Source organism: Capra hircus, chromosome 21, assembly GCF_001704415.2.
Source record: "Capra hircus breed San Clemente chromosome 21, ASM170441v1, whole genome shotgun sequence".
NCBI classification, from domain to species: Eukaryota; Metazoa; Chordata; class Mammalia; order Artiodactyla; family Bovidae; genus Capra; species Capra hircus.
This window is the reverse complement of record NC_030828.1, coordinates 57,314,982-57,333,602: the sequence shown is the minus strand read 5'-3', so window position 1 is coordinate 57,333,602 and position 18,621 is coordinate 57,314,982. Positions and strand designations below refer to the sequence as shown.

Here is an 18,621-nt window from a genome sequence, read left to right as displayed (position 1 = left end):
AGGCTGTGAACTCATAATGCAGTTCAGGGGCTCTTTGGTATGACTAACAGCCTTTGGGGCACTGTGAAATTTTAAAACCCTAAAAAATAATTAGATGCATATAAATTACTATCTTTCCTGGGAATTAAAATACTATCAAAAATTTGAGATGATTCTGATGCAAAACACATGCTTTTTTTTTTCCCTTGCGCTCAGCAGGTGGTCTTTTGTGTAGCTCAGGCATTGTGCCTACAGACTGTTTCTCTTCTTCCAGTTCCTTGTCTCCTCATTATGAAGGACATGGTCAGACGTCTGCAGGAGCTGCGGCACACTGAGCAGGTGCAGAGGGCCTATGCACTCAACTGTGGGGAAGGCGCCACAGTCAGCTATGAAATTCAGATTCGCGTGTTGAGAGAGTTCGGGCTTGCCGATGCTGCAGCAGAACTCTTGCAGGTGGGAAGCAGTCCTCCACTACTTAGAACAGGGAACCTTGTGTTAAGAGTGTCGGCTGTTATTAATAATGAAAATGTTGTGGTATTCTTCTGGATTTCGTGATGTTTGTGTTGTCATATTTTGAAATTTGCAATTTGTGATTTCTAAGTCTAGATAGCAGCTTTGTACCGGAAAAAAAATATATATATAAGAAGCCTTGACTGTAACTCAGACAGTATTCTCAGGCATCCCAAGAAGCCCTCATAGCATGTCCTTTTCTTTTGTACGTGCTTTTTCAACTGTCCCTGGTGTCTTGGATGACCTAAAAGCCCCCAGTGAGAGGCAGTGTGGTAGAGTGGATGGGGCACAGGCTCTGGAGTGAGAACTGGTTTTATATCCTGCAGTGCTGCTTACCAGTTAGTTAACTTAGAGCAAGTTATATAACCTCTCTGAGCATCAGTTTCTTTACCTGTAAAATGAATTGTGAAGATAAGAGTGGCTGTATGTAAAGCAGCTGTGTCTCTTGCACATAATAAGCACATAAATGGTGACCCCTAAAAGCTTATGGTGTGTACACCCAACAGAGGTGGAAGAGAAAGCAGAATATTCTGACCCTCTGCTGCTTTTCTCTCCCTGGTTTGGTCACTAGATTTCAGGCTGTGACCTACTACATCCTTAACAGACCTTCCAGATGCCCTCCTTTCCTCCTCTCTCCTCCCTTTTACAATTTTGCACAATAGTTCAAACCATATAAGCATGAGAATCAAGGAATGAGTAGAGTGCCTTTTTTTTTTTTTTTTTTACTAGCAGGAAGAAACCCATTTCTAGTAATTATTTAGTACAAAAAAACAGTAGTATTTTTGTATAAAATGTGTAACCTTCACAGCAACTAAAGCAGAGACTAAAATAAAATTTAATTTCATCTGGTCAAGTGATTGCATTGTTTTCATGCCACTGACTGCAAACCATTTTAGCCTGAGTTTTCAAAGGGGAACATGGTATGGTAGCCCTAGGCAAGGAGCAGACCATTTATAGGTTCTTGATTTTCAATTTTTATTGTAGTTTCCATCCCTAAAATAGTCTTGTTTTCTGTTCATTTCTGTTCTCTGTGCCATTCTAAATTGTATCTTAATTTGGCCTCTTAAATGTGTAAGTTGTATAATTTAAGTATCCCCATATGTTTATCAAAATATTAATCAAACTTATTCTTATATAATAGTATTTTGTAGTTTTTATTTCAGACTGAATGTGTACAGATGTTTTATCAGAAAGTTCTAGGAGTATCTTCACTTGTATGCCTTTTCTTCCTTTGGTTTTTAATGGTAATCTTATTTTCATAGGAAAGACCTATTTGAATTAGGTTTTATTTCCTGTTTTTTATCATCACATAATCTTGCAAGAGATTACTGACCTGCTTTCTGGGGCATTCAGTTAAGCAGCTCTCCTTGATAGCTGTACTTTAAGCTATGGAGGCTGCACTCTACTGTTTTACACTGTTTTTAAGGTAATTTTTCCTTGAGCTTCAAGCCTAGAAAAATACGTTGTGCCTTTTACTGAATGTGGTTTTCTTAGATACTCACTTAACTCTCTCAGCCTGTAAATTTCTGTCCAGGAAATCTGCTAACAAATATCTTAACTTTTTCCCCCTCCATTCTTTCTTAGAATCCTCACAAATTCTTTCCTGATGAACGTTTTGGAGATGAAAGTCCACTCTTGACAATGAGACAGTCTGGGAGATGTCGAGTTAACAGCACCCCCACTGCAGAAACCATGTTTACAGATCTGGAATCTTTCGTGGCCTTCCATCCACCCTTACCCCCTCCACCGCCTCCCTACCACCCGCCAGCGACCCCAATCCACAACCAGCTCAAAGCAGGCTGGAAGCAAAGACCTCCCAATCAGCATCCTTCACGTTCGTTTTCTTATCCCTGTAATCACTCACTGTTTCACTCCAGAACAGCCCCTAAAGCTGGCCCCCCTCCAGTCTACTTGCCAGGTGTGAAAGCAGCGGCCCCTGATTGTACCAACACCGCAGGGCTGGGGAGACAGACGGTGGCTGCCGCCGCCGCCTCAGCAACAACAGCATCTGAGAAACAAGTGGTAAGTTCGCACTTCAGTGACTTAGCTAAAGTTCAAAGTTTCTGAAATGTTAAAAGCAATTTCCCAGGCCCCGGGAGCCCTACCTGGGACTCAGCAGTGCACAGAGTGTAAGTGACAAGCTGGAAGCATAGACTTAAGGAGTGTGGAAACTGGAGAGAAAAAGAGAGTGTAGGTGGATGAGAAAGTCCAGAGAAAAGAGACAAGATGTGTATGGTGGGAAGAAACGAGAGCCTTCCCTTATGTTCATGTGCAGGTGTCTGGACGGGGTGGAGTTACTGGGCAACACAGGTAATGTTGTTCCTGGTTTCATAGTGGTGATGTTACTGGTTTCATAGAGCACTCTTCAAGCACATGTCTAGAGTCTGTTCTTGGCCTCTATTCTGTAGAGTCTGCTGTTCTCCCAAAGGCTTGGGTGGGGCCGGAAGGGGAAGCTGCTTGTAGCCGAGCATGCCATCAGGGACAGTGTGGCAGGAGACTCCCCATTCATAAAATGGGCAGAAAATTAACCCTCATGAGTGTGTCTGCCTCTAGCAAGCTGTTTGATCAGAGCACTCATTTAATTGGAAGTCACAGTTGCCAGCGCTAGTCACTAGAAGATTAAGCAAGACTTCCTTGCTTGATCTTGCATTGCATTGAAGGTTGAATTTCTGTTGTATATAATACATTTGAAAAACCGTATTGATTTTTAAGTCTTCCTGCTTAGTCACACATTGTCAGTAGCATTCAACATAAGAGATAAACAAAAGATACATGTATTAGTTCAGGGAGTCTTCATTGAAAGATGACTGGACTAATGTACAGCTTGAGTCAAGTTATGGTCCTTCCTCACCTTTTACCCTTCTGCCTGTTCTCCCTGCTATCCACTCCAACCCCTCAAAAAACAAGAAATAACAAAGGTTAATAGTGTGGGATAAACCCAATTTCCATCTTATCGGCCTGGCCCTCAGTGCCACAGTTACGAAAGTTCTACTTTATAATTAAATAAAACTCCCTTTGAAGGTAATTTATCTGTATGTTCCTTGCAGTCCTGATTATAATAATAAAAAATTGGAAACTGCCTTAAGGTCTCACAGTGGAAGAATAGCTAAGCAGTCATGCCCCATCAATACAGTGGAATAGTATCCAGTAATTTAAATAGAAATCTCAAAATTTAGTGACAGTATTATATATGCACTAAATTTTATGAAAATTAATATTTGTGCAAAATAAAAAAGGTGAGAGAACTGCTTCAAAATGTTAATAACAGTGGTTATCTCAGTAGGGAAGGTTTGGGGTTTTGTGGGGGGTTTTTGCCTTATTGTTTTCTATATTTTTATTATTCTTAAAATTAAGCATATATTTTTATAATGCGGAAACAAAATCAGTGAACATCATTTGAAAAAGAGGGAGTCACAGGCCTTTTTCTTTTTAACCTTCCCTGTGTTTCATTTCTGTTTGCAGTGCACACAACCTGTGCTAAACGATCTAATGCCAGATATTGCCATGGGTGTATCCACGCTGTCACTCAAGGACAGGAGGCTTCCAGAACTTGCTGTGGACACAGAATTAAGCCAGGCAGTTTCTGAAGTAGGACCAGGGCCTCCCCAACATCTATCGTGTATTCCACAGAGGCATACACATACATCTCGAAAGAAACACACACTAGAGCAAAAAACAGATGCTCGAGAAAATCAGCAGGAATATCCGGATTTCTATGACTTCTCAAATGCTGCTTGCAGACCATCCACTCCTGCCCCGGGCAGACGTACCCCCTCCCCTTCACAAGGTGGATATTTTGGTCCCGATTTGTATAGCCACAATAAGGCATCACCAAGTGGCTTAAAGTCAGCCTACCTACCAGGCCAGACCTCGCCTAAAAAGCAGGAAGAAACCAGGAAAGAGTATCCACTTCCCCCCGATGGGCATCCGCACAGACAGAAGAGTGAGCCGATACACCTCGACGTTGTTGAGCAGCCCCCCCAGCGGCCAGATTTTCCCTTGGCAGCCCCAGAAAATGCCGGTAGTGGTTCAGCCCATGTCAGGGGGCGAGCAGCAGGGGAAACTGACTTGACTTTTGGGCTGACTCCTAACAGACCTTCACATTCTGCATGTAGCTCTGAAGCTCCAGAAGAGAGATCCGGCAGAAGACTGGCAGATGAGTCCCTGGGCCATGGAGCTCAGCGAAATACAGATTTGGAAAGGGAAGATTCAGTCAGCAGAGGAAGGAGGTCCCCGAGCAAGCCAGACTTCCTCTACAAAAAGTCTGCCCTTTGAGAGTAACCTCCAAGTCGTCCGTGCCTGAGATGTGAAACATCCCATTTTATGATGTAACCCAACAACTTAGAGACCAGTTTATTGATGCCAGCTGATAACTCAGTTTCACGTTATTTTATTCTAGTTTTTGTATATACACGTTTATTAGACATGGCATGCTAAGAGGGTTATTTTGAATGCTGCATCTGCTGTCTGTTTTGTGTTTAAACAGTTGTGTGGGGAAGCATTTTTAAGAACAAACAAGCTGGCACTTTTTTTTTCCCCCTCTCTTTACAAACAATGGAATTTTTTTTGCACTTGTACCTTTGTTTTATCTGTATTGGTTTTATATCAGTATGTTAAACTTTATTGCCACATTTAAAGGACTGTATTTTCATACTTTTTTGCATTTTACCTTTCATCTACCTATTTCCACGTGCATTGGATTGCACACTAAGATGTATTTTCTTATGAAATAGTTCTGTGTTTATTTTTTAATTATAGAAATTCCAAAGAACAGCACATCAAAATGCTCCTCTCTTTTCCGTAGTTGTTTCAGTTCAGAAACCTTCCTGCTCAGTCTTCATAAATCTTACGTCATCCTGTTTAAATAAGTCCTGGGAGCTGGTCTTCATTCCTCCAGCAGGAGTCCAGTCAGGAATCCTGAAGTTTTCCTGGTTCAGGAAAGAACAAGAAGGAGAAAAGCCTTCTGCATCCAGGCAAAAGCTTGTTGTTTTATCCACAGGACAGACTCTGTTAGAATCACTGCAGGTTCTGGTCATGTGGATTAGAGTTTCGCTAGATGAGGTTTGAAACAGATCAGCTTTCTTGGAATCCTAAAGCAGTGGAATTAGGAACTTCAGCTTGCACTACGGGATCGCTGCTTCTGAGCATCGACTTAGCAGCTGAGGGGGGAGAGTGACTGCTTGCTGCCTTCAGTTGTCCTGCTCTCTTGTGGGGGAAAAAAAAACAAAAGGGCTTCAGTCTTACAGATGTCATTTGGTGTTTGTAAGTAGTTGTTTTAAGTGTTTTTCAAAGTGTGTCAGAATTTTGGTGTCCTTTAAAAAGTTATTGTATAATGCATAATGCTTTGTCACCAAAAAAGAAAAACCTTTTTTTTTTTTCCAGTGAAACACTACATGTCCTACTTGAACTCCACTGGGGACGCTGGTTTGGGATTTTACTGAACCACTGAGCACATGGGATCTTTTAAGATCCTTTCCCTTAGAAGGGCAATGTGTGAGCTAAGGACTGTTTTTTTTTCTTACTCTCCAATGTAAATATATTAGCATTTTAAATCACTTCAACATTATTTGAGCATTCACTTTGTATTTTTACACATAACATACACACAGCCGTAGCACTTATATTACAAGAGACTTTCTGAGCACTCCCTCACTTGAAGGATGTTCGGGAGCCTCCTCTCTGTGTATGTATATATACATATATACAACTCTGAATCACTCACACTCACTCTAAAACTATGCAGGGCTAGGGAGCCTTTACAAGCTACCATATAAATGAATTACATGCACTTTTAAGTAAATAGGTTTCTATTGGATGTCAACAGCTCTGATTTTTCCCAAAACTGTAGTTTCTCTTACAGTCTCTTCCTACTTTACCCTGTGGATATACACTCAGGAATAATCTGACATTTTAAAAAATCCTAACAGCAGATAGTCTCAAAGATGGGAACATGTCAGTTGATCTGTCTACACCGGCAAACCGCTGCCGCTCGCTCTGCTGCCTGGCTAGTTAGCTGCTGCCCATGCATCCGTTGATGTCAGCCACGCTGCACACCAACCCTGGGTCTCCCAGAGTCGGCACCAGGCTGCTACGAGGTTGGCTGCATATCATCGCCTCTAAGGCTCCTTTTTTTTTTTTTTTTAAAGATGAAAAACTTAAGGACTCTGTTCTCATTTTTAGGAAGTTTCACCTTTTGTAATAAGATGACAGTGTCTTTTGAAACTAATCTCGGTCTGTCTCTCCTCAGAAACAAAAAATATTCATTCCATCACATTCCTTAAGGTGTATTTATGTACATGTGTTGACATGAATTCTTTTGATACAGTTTTAAATTTCTCTTTGAATTCAGACTGTGCTGTGCTGGTACTGCAATTAAGAGTGAATAGATATAGTTGGTGGGGAAGTCTTTCTGATCTCTGACCTGTTTTTTTTGTTGTTGTTTTTTGTTTTTTAAGACATAAGAGCTATTGATGCCCCACATGGCATATTTCTGAAAATTTACTAAGTATTCTTTCATGTCCCCCAAATATAAAAGAAGTGACCCACTGTCTGTAGTTTTGTTTAACTTATGAAGTTTGTCTTTAATAATTTGGCAGCATACCTGGCTGAACTGTGTATAGAGAGAAACGTGCTGTGGGACTGTGGACTGCTGTGACTTGCGGAAGGTGAACAGACGTGGGTTTTGTGTGAGGGTAGGGTTAATGGACTTTTAATGTGTCTCGTGAAGTGTGGTCAGTAGGGTAGGTTGAATAGCTATGTGCCTCTGGCTTTTGACCCCATCTCTTCAATCTTTTTTAATGCTTCGTAAGCATTAAAACCTTTCAGTGCTGTACTAAGATAAATGTGAAGTCTGAGTAAGATTGCTCTGAGAAATTAACGTGTATAATATGAAACTTAGGCCGTACGACCTAGTGTTTTACTCAGTGTAAAAACTTCCTGAGAACCAAATCTCAACACACCAGATCTCCTCTTGAGGCCGTGGACAATCAGGCCGTTAGACAATCGCCACTTTTGGTGCCCGCCATGTTGAGGTTGGCGAATGCCGGTTAGATCCTGGAGCGGAAGCAGAGGATCCACGTTTCTTCAAGATGCTGTTGGTCTTGTTCTTATATTTTTGTTTTAATTCTGTTATCTTGATTAATAATTTCAGTTCCAAGTCATAGGTATGACTCCTAAGGGGAAAAGATAGCAGCAAGAGAGGCAAAACTTACTCCTGAAAAAATAATTATTTGAATTGTCCACGTACCATGCATAACCTTTCTCAGTGCCCCTGTAGCTTTTTCTAGGCAAATCCCTAGACCTAAGCTCTCCTGACATTTCGGTAACCAGGTAGATTTTAAGGATTTTAAATGACTTCTTTTTATTTGAGTTTTTTTTTGTTATTGTTGAACTCTCTGTGAAACTTAACCTAATTCTTGTTTATGCTTCCTTAAAAAAAAAAAAAAATCTGTTCTTCACTGGGTTTTCTTTGGATTTGTTCTTCAAACTTGAGTCGCAGTGGACAGTGCTTGTCCATTGATGGAGGGAAAACAGCCCATGCAACCTCCGCAGGGGCCACAGAGCTGACCCCTCCCTGTGTGTCGGTCTCTAGAAGTCTCAGTAACGACTTGGCAAAATAATGTATTTTCATGTTTAAATCTTGCCTTTTAGGGAAAATAAGTTTCATGACACACTTGTAAGATACTTGTTTGCAATTCTAAAGCATTTATGTTTTTATCTTAGGACTGAACTCAAAGGGAAATGTTTGACTTTTTATTTTTAATTATTTGGTTGACCTTTAACTTACTGTTGAAAGTTACTATTAAAGCAGCAATGATGGGTGCTACTCCCCGTTCTGCAATGGTTTACTTTGTCTACTAAGGAGTTTACTTTCAAACCTCATTACAGATAACCTTACTAAAAGAGTGACCATCACACACTAAAGGGTATCGTGCTATTTTTCCATTAACACTATTGTATAAACAATGTTCTATGAAATGTTAAGTTGTCTCTTTGTCCTATTGATTGCAATAGCTATTATGTAATTGTATTGGCAAGTCTTTTGATTTTTTTTTTTTCCTCTAGAAAACCCTCAGACCATGAATCAATCTTCCATATTCTGAATATTATAATGCTGTGGCCATTTCTGTAGAAAGATGACTCGCAAGTGTGTATCTTGAAAATAACCTCTTGTGTTTGCGTGTTTACGTGGGTTCTGTCTTAAGAGCTGAGAGGAGCTCTGGAAGCTTCATGGTGTACCTGCACGTGACTGTGTGGGTGGGTCCCACGGGCAGGTGGGACGGAACCTTGCTCTTGGGTGGGGCGGCTGAGAGAGAGAGTCCGGAACTCCACTTGCTGTTTCTGCACCATGTCTGCACTTGAGAGAGGTGGTGTCTTCTACAACACTGCATTTCTTGTGGTTGTGCTGTTACTGGTATAAAGTCAAGTGCCTTCATTTGCTAAAGGCTCAGAAATTTTTCTTAAAACTGATTTCATGTCCTATGCAAGTGTTTTCTACAACCTGCATAACCAGTACTTTGTAAAACTTGTTTACGCTTCGACTGTACATAGTGTTTTTTAAAGAAATACATAGTATTTTTATTTAGGTACCTCCGAACTTGAACTCGTCTGTGGGAAGCATTGTAAAACGATCGACCCATTTCCCTTTTGAGTACCGTTACGGTTGTACAGAGGTTTTCACTGGTTCTATTTTTCTACTGTTACTGACAAGCATGTAACACTGACTTTATCCTACATATAGTTGGCGTTTCAAATAAATGGCTTGGATAGAACGCGCTGAGTTGGATACAGTCTGTTTTAGCAGGTAGCACACAGTCCTCGGTTACAGAAGTGATTTTGTCCCCACCACTAGGGTAGAAAGTGGGAGGTTTTCTAGACGGACTTCTTCTCTGTCTCTTGGCCTTCAGGTATTCAGAGACTTGTTAAGTATTAATGGATTTCTTGGAAATAACCACCTTCTCATTTGATTCAAGTTCAAAATTTCCTGTGATGTCATTGGGAGCATTCCTGAGAGATTTCATTTTACATTTTGAACAAAAGTAACTTGCACAGGGGCCTCCAGAGGAATTTCAGCATTCAAAACACATGAACCCAACACCTGGAATGAGTCAGCACCTGGAAAGGCTGTGGTGAGAGACACAGATATACCCCAAGATTCACAGGCCTCCAAGTGTCAGACACCTGGCTTAGATTCAAACTCCGAGCATTAATTAGTATTTTTCAGTTTGAAAGGGGAATGATGTCATGATCTAGAGCCTAGTTTTCTGGAGAAAAAAAAAAAAAACATGTAAAATAGCTTTCCAATTTGTATTTTGTTAAATCACTACTTAAAACTTTTATTCAGCTCACTAATAAGTTCCATCCTAGCATTTCACCCTTTGTTCCTCACTATGGCAATTCTCACAATGTTTTATTACCATCTTAGGTTTAACTGTGGGGTATCAAGATAAAGCCTAAAGTTTCTGGAGGTGAGCTTCTTCAAATTCTAAAACAGGAAATCAAATAAGTCAGCTTTCACTTCTGTTCTTGTGATTCCCCTGGAAAAGTAAGTCCAGGCCAGCTTCCCTAGCCACTTTTAGCCTTAACCTCTGTTCAGTGCAGTAAGTGTTGAGTCCACTTTTCCCGGGGGACTGTGGAGCAGCGGACAGCAGACAGGATACCTAATCTCAGAAGCCTTCAAGTAGCTAGAGAGACAGCCAGAGCAGTACATAGTGACTGAGGGGAAAGCTGGCTTACCACTGGCCAGGAATGAAAGCGAGGAGAAACACTGGATTTAGTGCAAAGCACTTGACAATTTTTTTCCTGTAATCAATGATTTAGGTATTGATTATGATTTATTTAATCCTCTGTGAATCACATACTATTGTTAGTGCCTAGGAGAAGAGGGCAAGAGAAGATGAGATGGTTGAATAGCATCACCGACTCAGTGGACATGAATTTGAGCAAACTCTAGGAGATAGTGAAGGACAGGGAAGCCTGGTGTGCTGCAGTCCATGGGGTCACAGAGAGGCGGACACGACTTGGCGACTGAACAACACAAATGAGAAAACCAAAGCACAGAGATACTGAATGGTTTATCCAAGGTCACACAGCTAGTTAGTTGACAGAGCCTGAGTTCAAACCCCAGGCATTCTGGCTCCAGAGCCCAAGTTCTCAACCACGGCAGTGTACTGCACACCAGAAAGCATGGTGCCCAGGTAAAAGGGCCACAGTGTGCAGTGGGTGGAGATAGGCAGTGTGTGGCATTTGTGTCTTCAAACATTCACCCAGTGAGCATCTTCTACCTGCCAGGCTCTGCTAGGCCCTGAGGACAGTCCCAGTCCCAGCCATGAGAATGCTAGGGTCTCAAGGGGAAAAAAGACGCAGGATTACAGAGGTAAGGCTGGAGTTCTGACTGGTGCCAGGACTGGGAAGCCTTCCAGGTGGAATCAAAGTGCAGGTGAAGGAAGAGTCCTGGGGTGAGGAGGAGCCGGTTTCCAGCAGTTTCCAGGGCTGAGCACTGGGGAAGCTAGGGTTGGCAGAGAGATGGGTTGGCCCATCTTGCCAGCCTTTCCAGGACAGGCTGAGGATTTTGAAATTGATCCTCAAAGCAACAGGAAGTGCTGCAGAGTTTTCAACAGGGACATAAATATAAGCGGATTTACACAGCACATCACAGGACTGAGGAGCAGGTGTGGATCAGGAAACGAGGCAGGAGGCTGCCGCAGCCTCCAGGGGAGAGCTTGGATAGCCAACAGAGCAGAGAGGAGTTTGGTTAGGGAGTGGTATCTCCAGGACTTGGGAGTTGCTTAGGCATGGGGAGAGAGTGGGAGGAGTCAGGTCGAGGGGGAAAACCATGAGTTTAATGTTGATCGTGTTCACTTGGTGATTCCATGTGAGCCGGGAACTCAGAAGCAAGGGCCAAGCTGGAGGTGCCAGTGGGAGTTGTCCACATACATGCACGCATGTACGTGTGCCAAGTCGCTTCAGTCCCTGTGACCCTATAGACCGTAGTCACATATTGGGTGGCAGTGAAAGCCTCGGGAGTAGATGGGGTGATGTAGGGAGATGGCTTAAATGAGAAGAAGACCAAGAATGAACTTTGAAGAACTCCCACCTTTACAGGTCAGCTTGAGGGAGTTGCTGACCAAGGGCCGCCTACCAGGTAGAGAAAAAAAGTGTGGTTCTCAGAAGGGCATGAGGGACTGTTCACAACGGGTGAAATATGATCTTCAGAATGAATGAAGTGAAAAGCCAAATACAAAACAGGGCATATGGACACCCCCAGTTGTGGAGAAGATTAGAAAACGGAGCTACATGATAAATTTTATATTCATAGAAACGTCTGCAAAAACCTATGAGAACATTTGCAAGAGCTAGCCTCTGGAGAGATGCACTGTAATAAGTGGGGGGAACTTAATTGTATACTTTCTGTACTGGTTGAATTTTTAAATTGCCTGCCTGTGTTTTTTCAAGTTAAAAGTTAAGAGATGAAGGATCAATTCCACCCCTCTCCCAGAGTTAACTCAGTGGTGGCTGCTGCTCAGAGATTTTTGGAAAATCAGGCTCAAAAGGTGATTGGGGTCAGCACCATGGAGAAGGTGAGTGAGCTTGGCAAGAACAGTTTGGTGGCAGGTTAGAGAAGCCAGGTGGGGTGTGTGGGAGTCCACGTGGGATACATGGAGATGGCCTTGGGGAGGAGCTGGGGCAGAGATGGGTGCAGAGAGGACAGAGGCTGTGGCAGTGGTGAGGTGTCAGGGGCCACAGTCAACCCACACGTGTCGGTCATGAGAGGCAGTCACACTCAGATGCAGCCCAATGAGGGTCTATCCCTCATGGAAGAGGAGGAGGCCAGCTCAGCATCGTGTGTGTTCTTAAAAGACTCTTAGTTTTGGGACTCTCCTGGTGGTCCAGTGGTTAGGATTCTGCAGTCTCACTGCCAAAGGCTGGGGTTCAAGCCCTGGTCAGGGAACTAATCCCACAAGCTGCGTAGCCGAAAAAAAAAAAAAAAACTCTTCGTTTCTAATCACAGCTGCCTTCTCCAAGTATCAGCAATCATTCAGAAGTAGCAAAAGTTCATTTTCAAATCCCCTAGAGAACCCTGTGAAAGTCCCTGTCCTTAGTTACCAGAACCTGCCATCCCCCACGTAACAGGACCAAAGCAGATGAATTGAGACCTTTGGTCATTTCTAGTACTGGTCTAGTACTGATGCTGAAGCTTAAGCTCCAATACTTTGGCTACCTGATTCAAACAGCCAGCTCATTGGAAAAGACCCTAATGCTGGGAAAGATTGAGGTCAAGAGAAGAGGGCGGCAGAGGATGAGATGGTTGGATAGCTTCACCAACTCACTGGACATGAACTTGGGCAAACTCCCGGAGATAGTGAGGGACAGGGAGGCCTAGCGTGCTGTAGTCAATGGGGTTGCAAAGTGTCAGACACGACTTAACGACTGAACAACAAGTATTGGTCATCTTTCCTAATACCAGGAACATGAGAATTCCCCAGAAGGCACCGTCCTGCTCCCTAGACCCTCCCAGACCCTTGTCTCCACGTTTGCTCACCTGTCCGGGTTTATGGGATGCTCCCTGCAAAGGAAGGATGGCAGTGACTTTGTGGGTCTGCTCTCCATCCCCCACTAAACCTGCATGAAATGTCCCAGCTCCAAATGCAGCTTACACTTGACAGGGAGAACAACACTGGCATCATGGGCCTCACCTCAGTCTTCGCCTCGATGACTCATTGATGTGTTCCTCATCTGCACAACTCTGGCCCCTTTTTATTTGGCCTCTAAAACCCCCGGAGCTCACCATGCTGAACAGCCCAGAGGCGGCCCTGAGGCTTTGTGTCAGCAGCAGGGTGAAGACATCCTCCTCTGAGGTCTGCCCCGGGGTGAGCCTCACGTCTTGCAGAGCCTCGGATTTGGGGGCATCACTTGTCTGTAACCTTGGGTGGACATCTGCAGCCACAAAGTGCGCTAATCCAAGCATGCTTGTGACCACTGCTGGCTGGTGGGAGAGTGAGGAAGCCAAGGCCAGAAATCCCGAGGGAGGAAGGGCTCATGTTCTAGAGGGGGGTTGTCTGGTGGGGACCATCACCAGGGTGCCACCTCATCCACCTCAGCCTGTGAGGTTTTTTTTTGTTTGTTTGTTTGGGTTTTTTTGCTACTAATCCCTGTGGGATTAGTTCCCTGACCAGGGCTTGAACCCCATCCACCACCGCCCTGCAAGCCTGTGTCCTCATCCTTAAATGGGGCGACAGTAGTTCACTGTCTGAGCTCTGTGTGGGCTTCTCACATTTTGCCTCTTAATCCTTGAGTCACGCTGCATTGTATTCCTGTTCTGGGGTGAAGAAGCTCCTCAATACCCCTGGCAGGCCTGCTCTGAGGGTCTGTGGGCAGCTCTTGCCTTTTGCTCTCTCCTGCTGATATCCCTCACCTTAAACATCCTCCATTTCTGGAACCTTCCATCAGATGAACCAAATACCTCGCCACCCTCTGTGACTGAACTGCAACCATTTGTTCTTATTTCTCCACATCTGGACAGATCCACCCACCTTCTGGTCAGTCCAGGTGTGGGGCACCCCGAGAGGCCCAAGTGCCCTGACCCCCCCACTGCCCAGGGGTTTGCCAGTACTGTGCTCTTTGTAGCGCTGGGGTCAGCTGTCCCCCTGGACCTGCTGTTTCCCCTCTTCCGAGTCACTTGCCCAGACCCCTGGACTCCTCCCATGATCCACCCCGGGATTCCCACGGCCATCCCCTAACCTCGTCCCCTGCCCTTCCTCTGCAACGGCCTCCTCACTCCTGCCATCTCCTCCTCACCTGCCTTTTCCTCAGCTGAGGCCCAGCCCTCCTCCCACCAGCCCTGCAGGCCTCTCCTGGAAACACTTCCCACACCTAAGGGTCAGGGTGAGCGGTGTGTGGCTGCCCTCCTGTAGGGCACCCTGGCTTCCCTGCAGGTCGCCCGTCTGCCTGTCCCACCATCAGCCTTGTGACTGTCACCCCGCCCCTCCTGTCACACCGTGGGGCCTCAGCTCAGCCTCACTGTTGGCCTCTCCACGCAGGCCTGGCCATCAGCCTGGGGAGCAGCCGGGACTACCCCCAGCCACCTGCTCCACCACACCACCCTTGTCCCCAAAAAGGCTCCACCTTCGAAACCCTAAATCACTTCCTGCTCTCAGGCCGCTGCGTCCCAGATGCCCACCCCCCCACCTCCCGCTTTCTCTGGACCTCTAAGCTCTTTACCCCCTCTCTCCTGAACAGCCCAGCCTCCCTAGGCGTCGGCCTCCTCGACCTGCTCACCTTGCCACCAATTTTCTGGCCAGATTCAACCCATAAATAGACATGTCCATCTCCTGGATCTGGAGCCAGCTCTGGGGGACAGCTGAAGACAGTCTTACAGCCACGGTCCTCACTGTCCCCAGGCTCCCAGCCACTTTCCACCCTTGCCTCCTCTCACGGGGGCTGCCCTCCGGCTTGCTGCTCAACCTCAGGGGCAAAATAGGCTGCCCCCAGGTCCCTCATTCTCTCTCCTCTGTGACACTTCCAGTGAGCGGAGGCACCTCTTTCTCCCTCTAGGGTCACCATCCGTCCCTAGCCTCTTGCTTGGGCACGCTGCACTGGGGTTGTGTTTCTTGGAAGGCGTAGGAACCCCTCTCTGGAGTGGTTTAGACACTGGAGGACAATCCAGTCCTGTCGTGTAGTGAATTTACCAAAAGAAAACCCAGAAGAAGAGTCAGGGTCCTTCCTACCCCAGGGCCAATCACAGCTTTAGGTAAAAGCTGTCAGCATCTTCCACCATTTCTGCCCCGAGATTCTTAACTGTTTCCAGTGCCCCCAAGTGAAGGAGGCTGGACTGTGGAGTGAAATGAGCCGGGAGTCACCACTGATGAGATGCGGATCGCCATCTTCTCATCGCCTCAGTTTCCACATCTGTAATATGGGGACAGGCAATCCTACTCTGTGGGCCACTGCGGGTAGGAGAAGGAGATCACGTGCACAAGCACATGCAGCCGGCGGCTGTGCCCCAACAGCGGAGCAGGCGGCCCCACGTTCCAGCCCTTTAACCATAAGTCGGAAGGACAGACCCTCACCTCGAAAAATTTACCATTTAGTGGGAAGAACAGATACCAAGCAAATAAACCCACAAATATATCATTACTGACTGGGGTGCGTGCTGTTACAAATTAAACAACGATGTGAATATTAGCCACACTGCGGGGTCTCTCCATTTATAATAAAGAGGTCACGGAAGGGAGGGAAGGCCGGGCAGGAAAGAGAGAGCCCGGGGCCTCCGTCATGGCAGCTAGGTGACCTGCTGATGTACCAAGAACAGAACCCAGGGGATGAAATCCGTGGCTGACTCTGCAGCTTTGCGAAGAAACTGGTGGGGAAGGTGTGTCTGTCATTCTCATCAGGGTCTCTGCCTCAGCTGCCACCCCGTTTTATCCACAGCTCCAGGCCTGCCAGCTGGGGTGGGCTTTCCTGATGGGGTGGAGAGCCCCATTCCCCTGCGAGTGGGGTGCTGAGATCCCAACGTGGTCACCCCCGGCTGTGTGTTCCTCCGCAGGCCTCTTGCCCCTGGAACAGCCTGAGTGGCACCTGCAGCCCCGAGGATGTAAGGACAGCCAGCACACAGGCTCATTCCTCCAGACCCCAGCCACCTTCCTTACTCCACAAGCGCTGCTCGGGGTGGAAGGAGACAAAGAGGCGGGTCAGTTGTTGTGACTGCTGATTTTCTGTGTCAGCTTGACTGGGCTGTGGGGTGCCCAGATGTCTGGCTAAACATTATTCTGGTGCATCCAGGGGAGCATTTAGCATCTGTACCTGTAGACTGATGCCCTTGATGTGGATGCCCCTCCCAGAGTGGTGGCATCATTCAATCCGTTGAAGGCCTGAATAGAACAAAAATGTGGAGAGATTTACTCTCTGCCTGTTTGGACTCAGACACTGGCCTCCTCCAGGACTGGGACACTTACATCATCAGCTCCCCAGGTTCTCAGACCTTCAGGCTTGGACTGGAACCACCCCCACTGGCTTTTCCTGGGTCTCCAGCTTACAGATGCAGCTTGCAGATCACAATCACATGAGTCAATTCCTTCTTTTATAGACCTAGGTAGACAGAGGTAGGTGTGAATATCTCCTGTTGGTTCTGTTTCTCTGGAAAACCTAATTCAGTTGTGTTGGGGTGTGTGTTAGGCACTCAGTCCTGTCTCTCTGACGCCACATGGACTGTAGCCCACCAGGCTCCTCTGTCCACGGAATTCTCCAGGCCAGAACACAGGAATGGGCTGCCATTCCCCTCTCCAGGGGAACTTCCCAACCCAGGGATTGAACCCAGGTCTCTCGCATTGCAGGTGGATTCTTTAGCAGCTGAACCACCAGGGGAAACAATACAGTTGTAGAACGTTTCACTTTGGCTCGTTACAGCTCAGCCACATCCAGAAGCCTGAGGCAGAGAGGCAAGAGAGGGAAGCCAGAAGGTGGGGATGTGAGTGAGAAAAAGCAAGTAGCATGAGGCATCAGCCCCACACAGGAGGAAGGATGGCTGAAGAGAAACCCAGGTGGGAGTCTCCAGGTGGGGGGAGTTGAGACAAAGCTGAGCAGGGGCTGGAGACCACCAGGAACAACCTAGGAATCCCTGGGAGAAGACCAGAACAAAACGTTGGATGGGAGGCTGATGGAAAAGTCCAGAAGTGTCCAGACTTTTTCCACAGGAAAAGGCACCAGCCCTGGGAGAGTAAGGGACAGGTGCCATGTGTGGTAGGGAGCGCTCTGTCATGGGCAGTGCTCAGGAGAAGATGCTAGAGAACCGCAGAGGTGTTCTTTGCTGCAGCGGAGCCCATAAGCTGCACACTGCAAGCTTCAGACAGTGGCTGAAGTGCCTGAATCACACCAAAGGCCTGGATTCTGTCTCCTCTGCCTTCCAGGGTGTTGGCTTCCTCCTGAGTCTGGCCCCCAGTGCTCACAGGATTTATGCCGGCAGCCAAGAGAGAAGAAAGGCTGAGTGCCCTCATGTCACCTGGTGCTGCCCCAAGAGCTTGGAGGCACGGAGGCCCGGGGGCTGAGACCAGTACGGGACTCTGAGGATCACCTGTGAGACGGGACCCTGTCCCGAGAGGTGAGGCTGGGTGGCTTCTCGGGTCCCTTTATCCGAAGGGTCCTGTGACCCTAAGTATGGATCACTCGCCTAGGAGCACTCGCCTAGTGCCCAGTGGTCCAAGACACAAGTGAGGCACCAGTCTGACTGTATCCTGGATGCCCGCTTAGGCCAAGGCTTGCGTCTGGTAGCTGCTTCAAGGTGGACGGACTGGGAGGTAGCCTCACTGGCTCCTGGGGGCTCTGCTGGGTTGATTTCCATGTTCCCTGTGCTTCCCACGTTCGCAGCGCACACTCGCCTTCTATGGGAGCTGAACTAGCTCCCTGCCAAGGTCCGGTTATCACTTGGATTGTTGCTCTTTCAATTTTCTTCTACTGCACTAGGGTCCTTTCAGGGAGCTGGGAGATGCGCTGTTTTCCTGGCATGAATGGTTCTATAACCCTGAGTGTTCACCAATGAGAGCATTTCCAAGGCTATGGAGAGCACTTTATTCACCTGCGCTTATCACAGGTGATGACTGCAACTGTAAATCATTTCCAAGGAAGCGAGAGCTGGGGGAAGGCCAGACGGGCCTCTTCACGGGCTTCTCGGTTTGTCCTCACATTTACTTTTGAAGTAATGGCTACCATGGAGGTGGACAGCACCTCTCCCCCGGCCTGTGGGCTCCTGGCTCTCTCCCCTGTATAGAGCAAGACCTGAGCACATTGCGATTCACCACAACCCTCACCCATCTCTTTGTTCTCTGTTCACCTAGGAAATTATGGACCCTCTCTCCTCGGAGGTGTTGTAAAGTGGGGTGTGTGTATGTGTGTTCCTCAGAGGTGTTGTAAAGCCAAGTTTGTGTGTTTGTAAAGTCAGGGGTGTGTGTGTGTTCCTCAGAGGTGTTGCAAAGCTGTGCATGTGTGTGCACACTCCTCAGAGGTGTTGTAAAGCCAGGTGTGCATATGCGTGTGCACCCGTGTGTGAAGGAGCTCTGCTGGCAAGACCTGAGATCTGGGGTGTGTGTGTGTGTCCTGGGATCAGGCCACATCGTACTGGGGAGCCAGCCCCTCCGCTGG

General features: G+C 46.6%; 1 protein-coding gene across 2 annotated transcripts in view; it reads left to right on the top strand.

The window, feature by feature from the left end:
* The window catches only part of BTBD7 (BTB domain containing 7), an 83,823-nt gene extending 74,563 nt beyond the window's left edge, over window positions 1-9,260 (top strand). For both annotated transcript variants that reach the window (XM_018066325.1, XM_018066326.1), the window contains exons 9-11: window positions 254-432; window positions 2,074-2,511; window positions 3,952-9,260. In XM_018066325.1, the coding sequence (XP_017921814.1) occupies window positions 254-432; window positions 2,074-2,511; window positions 3,952-4,764 (1,430 nt within the window). In that variant the 3' untranslated portion in view covers window positions 4,765-9,260. The remainder of the gene's footprint in view (window positions 1-253; window positions 433-2,073; window positions 2,512-3,951) is intronic.